The sequence below is a fragment of the Penaeus monodon genome, unplaced genomic scaffold (assembly GCF_015228065.2).
Source record: "Penaeus monodon isolate SGIC_2016 unplaced genomic scaffold, NSTDA_Pmon_1 PmonScaffold_274, whole genome shotgun sequence".
Classification (NCBI taxonomy): domain Eukaryota; kingdom Metazoa; phylum Arthropoda; class Malacostraca; order Decapoda; family Penaeidae; genus Penaeus; species Penaeus monodon.
The window spans coordinates 98106-103105 of NW_023657394.1; the positions used below are offsets into that span (position 1 = coordinate 98106).

Below are 5000 nucleotides of genomic sequence, written 5' to 3' on the forward strand. Positions count from 1 at the left end.
GAGCACGCCCAACCCCTCTCTCGGTTGTTCCTCCGCTCCTCCGCTCCAGCCACCGCGACAAACCTGCCCGGTCCCTTCATGTAAACACATGCCTCGCACAGAGACAAAAACCCACTGGGGTAGCCAAAAAAAATAATATATATATAATATTTTATATTTAAAAATAAAATATATTTAAAAATATATATATATATATATATATATAATATTATATATATAATATATATATAAATAAATAATAAAACAAAACGTGTATAAATATATATATAATATCAAATTTAAATTTTTAATATTTAAACCTTTTTATATTTTTATATATATTATTACATATATTATATATGTATTGTATTAAAACGCTAAATTAGTATATTGTATAATATTTATATAATTTTTATATTAATATTATAAAATATTTATATATTATTTATTTTATATTTTTTTGTTTTAAAAAAAAATTAATAGATTTGTTTATCGGGCCCGCGGTGGCCGAATGGTTTTAAACGCAGAAGCAAAAACTGTCACAACGGCAATCTGAGTTCGAGGGGGGGCACCGGGGGGGGGGGGGTTTTTCCCTTGGGCAAGGACTTCACCTCGATTGCCTGCCTAGCCGCTTGGGGAAAGCCATCCAAGTCAGTGCCGGGTAAAAGAGATGGTGACTCGAAAAAAAAAAAAAAAAAAAAAAAACCGGCGGAAGGCAATGCAAAACCCTCGCTCTAAATTTCCAAGGTACTACACGGATTTTATATTATATATATATATATATATATTATATATATATATATATATATAATTATATATAATAACATATCACACGGGACATCCTGATAATATATATATAATATATTATAAAATTATATTAATTATTTTATATATATATATATAAATATATATAATAAATTTTATATTATATAATATAATAATTAAATAATATAATATAGTTTTGAACGAGTTTGACAGTATTCTAGCAGGCAAATTTTTCAATGTTTTGAGGGGAAAACTGCCTTTTTGCCGACGGCCAAGAGATTTGGATAGTTATTTCAGCGGTTCGAACGTTTAGCAAATTGCATGGTGGAAGTGAGGAAAACCATGTGTACCTAGGTACATCTTGCGGGGGGTCAGCCAAGGTTTTATATTTCTTTGCCTGGTGAAACGTACGAATTAGAGCCTTAAAAGGAAAAACCCCCTTAGAGCATTTGCTGTTGATGCAGATTCATATAGAAGAAAATTCAAAGAAAATAATGTAAAGATAATGAATCATATGTACAATTAGTAGTTAAGATGGAGCAGTATCTCGATCGGTGGCTATCCATGAGTAAAGTTGAGAAAGATTATGCTCGCCTGTTTGATTTCCTTGTTAGGGAACAGTTACTGACAAATTGCAGTTCTGATTTACGGGTGTTCTTGAAAGAAAGGGGGTGTGAAAGCGCAACAGAGATGGCGGAAGCAGCAGATAGATATCGTAGTGCTCACGCATATCGCGGAAGCAAGCCTTCAAGGTCAATGCAAAAACAGAGTTCACCAAATGTTGATGACATTAAATGCCATGGATGTGGAAAGCCTGGTCATATCCGTCCGAACTGCCCTAATAACCCTAGAAACTTTAAACAAAAGACAGAGGGTAAAGTTAATTTTGTCTTTCAGTCTGAGATGAAACCACAAAATAGTATAATTGATGCAGAAGGCAAATTGTTTGAAAAACCAGCAGAGGTTATGTTTGACACGGGGTGTTCGACTGTAATTGTTAATGACAAATTAGTGCCAGCAAGATTTAGATTAGGGCCTATGGTTAAGGTCTATGATTATCTTGGGGTTCCAAATTCATTCCCCAAAGTCAGATGTTTTATTCGAAGTAAATTTTTTTCAGGGTGGATTAGTGCCATTGCAGCTCCCCTTAAATTTGCAGATGTGCTTATCGGACTAGTTCCTGGTGTAAAATTGCCTGGTAAGTGCGCCACTACCTCGCTCGAGCACGAACAGAGCAAAGAGGCAGGTGATGATGCTTCACAAGCTCTTACAAAGGTAAGCGATGTTTCCTTGGGGAATGACTACAAAAATCGCTGATAAAGAGGATGTTAATGGGTCTCCTGGCGTCATTGCTATGAGTGTCCAGACTCGCTCATCGGTATCAAAAGCGGCTAAGACTACCTCATTAGCTTGTTCAGAATTCTTAGACCTAAATATAAATAAAGTTAATATCATGGAGGAACAGCTAAATTGTCCAACACTTCAATCTATCAGGGAAAATGTTAAAAGCGGAAAACATGTGAGAGTAAAATCACTCACAGTAAAATTTGAAATAATAAATGGACTAATTTACAGGGTATGTCTTGAGAGCAAATATGATTATGAAATTGGAAGTAAGCAACTTGTTATTCCTGATAAGTATAGGATTCACGTTCTAAATCTGGCTCATGATTCATTGACTGCCGGACATTTCTCTCATCGGAAGACGAGTCTTAAGGTGTTTTCTAAATTCTTTTGGCCCGGTGCTGGCGCTCATATTAAGAGATATTGCAGATCATGCCCGATCTGTCAGAAGTTTTCAGCCAAGGGAACTGTACGTAAAGTACCAATGAAGAATCTCCCCATTATTTCCGAACCATTTTCGCGTGTTGCTATAGATTTAGTAGGACCTTTTTCACCTAGTTCAGATAGAGGAAACAAGTATGTGCTTACTTTGATCGACTACGCGACACGATATCCCGAAGCTGTACCTCTGAAAAACATTGATACCATAACCGTTGCGGAAAGCTTGGTAGAAATATTTTCGAGAGTTGGTGTCCCGCGAGAGATCTTATCTGATCGCGGTTCTCAATTCAAATCTGATCTCATGAGTGAAATTCACAGAATGTTATCTGTTAAAGCTTTATATACTAGTCCCTATCATGCTTCATGTAATGGTGCTGTAGAAAGGCTGAACGGTGTCTTAAAATCAATGATAAAGAAACTTTGCGTAGATCACCCGAAAGCTTGGGATCGCTATATACCTGCTGCCCTATTTGCTTACAGAGAAATTCCGAACGACAGTCTTAAGTTTTCTCCATTTGAGTTATTGTATGGACGTCAAATTCGTGGACCTTTAACAATTTTACACGAGTTATGGACAAAAACTGACATCGATAGTGACGTAAAAACTACCTATCAGTATGTTTTAGATTTACGCTCACGTCTTGAGGAGACTGCGAAACTTGCAGCTGCTCAAGCGGAGATTAGCGGTCGTAATTATAAGAGCTATTACGATCTTAAAACTAAATGCCGCAAGTTAAACACAGGTGATGAAGTATTGGTCTTGTTACCCTCTAGCAGTAATAAATTGATGATGCAATGGCTTGGTCCTTACCCCGTTGTGCATTGCAAAGACAATGGCGTAGATTACGTTGTTAAAGTGCGTGGTATGAAAAAGCTATTTCACATCAACATGCTAAAAAGGTACTTCCGCCGTGACGGCGGCAAAAGCAAAAGCGAAAGTGAAATTGCTCAGGTATGCGTAGTTGAAGAAGAGAACCAAGTGGGTAATAACTGTGAACCAGTTTATTTTGACATAGATGGTATTAATAACATTAATGTTGGTAATGAACTAACTGAAATTCAAATTAGTGAGTTAAAAGGGATTCTAAGTAAATTTACTGATGTACTGACTGACAAACCGGGTCTAACCAATACAATAGAGCATGTCATTAATATAAACTCTAGTAAACCTGTACGTAAGAAACCATATCCCATCCCTAACAGCCTAGTTAATGATTTCAACACCGAGATTGACAAGATGTTAGACATGACATTATTGAACCTTCAACATCTGCATTTTCTTCTCCCGTCGTGATGGTGAAGAAAAGTGATGGGTTTGTATTGATTTTAGAGCCCTAAATGACGTAAGTGACTTAGATGCTGAGCCCATGCCTAATACCGAAGAGGCTCTCGGAAGATTTGTGAACGATATTTATTTCACTGAAATAGATCTTTGTAGAGGATATTGGCAAATACCCTTGTCGAAAGAATCAAAAATGTATACTGCGTTTGCCACTCATAGGGGTCTTATGCAATTCAGAGTTATGCCTTTCGGATTAAAGTCCGCTTGTGCAACCTTCATAAGACTAATGAGGAAAGTGGTCTCCGAATTGAAAAATACTGACTGTTATTTTGATAATATTGTAATCCATAATAATGATTGGTCTGAACACCTACAGGACGTGAAAGATCTTTTGCTGCGTCTACGTAAGCATAGTTTAACTGCAAGCCCTAGTAAGTGTTTCTTTGGTTTTTCCAAAATCAAATATTTGGGAGTTTTGTTAGGAGATAATTGTATTAGTCCTCTCGAATCTAAAATCAATGCTATCTTGGTGATGCCTTTGCCTGTGAATAAGAAGCAATTAAGATCTTTCATCGGGACTGTAGGTTATTACCGCAAGTTTGTTCCTAATTTTGCAAGTATTGCAGCTCCTTTGCATGATCTCCTCAAGAAAAATAGTAGTAATAGATTACAGTGGAATGAGGAGAAAGTAAAATGCTTCAACAAACTAAAGTTGTCCTTGGTATGTAAACCAATACTTTGTTTGCCAGACGATTCAAAGACTTTTTATGTTCGTACTGATGCTTCTGATATTGGTCTCGGAGCAGTATTACTACAGGATGTGAACAATATTAACATGCCTATTTGTTACGCTAGTCGGAAATTACTAGACAGAGAAGCAAAATATGCTGCTATTGAAAAGGAATGTCTTGCCATAGTTTGGGCAATTCAAAAGTTTAAAGTATATTTGTATGGAAGAGACTTTGTCTTGCAGACAGACCAACAACCTCTTGTTTATCTCAAGAATATGAAAAATGGTAATGGTAGGTTAATGCGCTGGGCTTTGGCGCTACAGTGTTACTCATTTACTGTTGAGTATATAAAAGGCAGCGAAAATGTAGGAGCTGACATTCTTAGTCGTTGCCCTATACCTGAATAGTTGACCAATCATGGAGTTAAAATCTTGAGATTTTGAACTTCATTAGGGGGC

At 36.5% G+C, this 5000-nt stretch overlaps 1 protein-coding gene across 1 annotated transcript; it reads left to right on the forward strand.

Moving 5' to 3' along the window:
- Window positions 1-1278: 1278 nt before the first annotated feature.
- Window positions 1279-4949, forward strand: LOC119570454. The gene is made up of 3 exons (XM_037918180.1): window positions 1279-2019; window positions 2069-3768; window positions 3860-4949. The coding sequence occupies exons 1-3, from the start codon at window positions 1279-1281 to the stop codon at window positions 4947-4949; spliced, it is 3531 nt and encodes a 1176-aa protein (XP_037774108.1).
- Window positions 4950-5000: the final 51 nt, after the last annotated feature.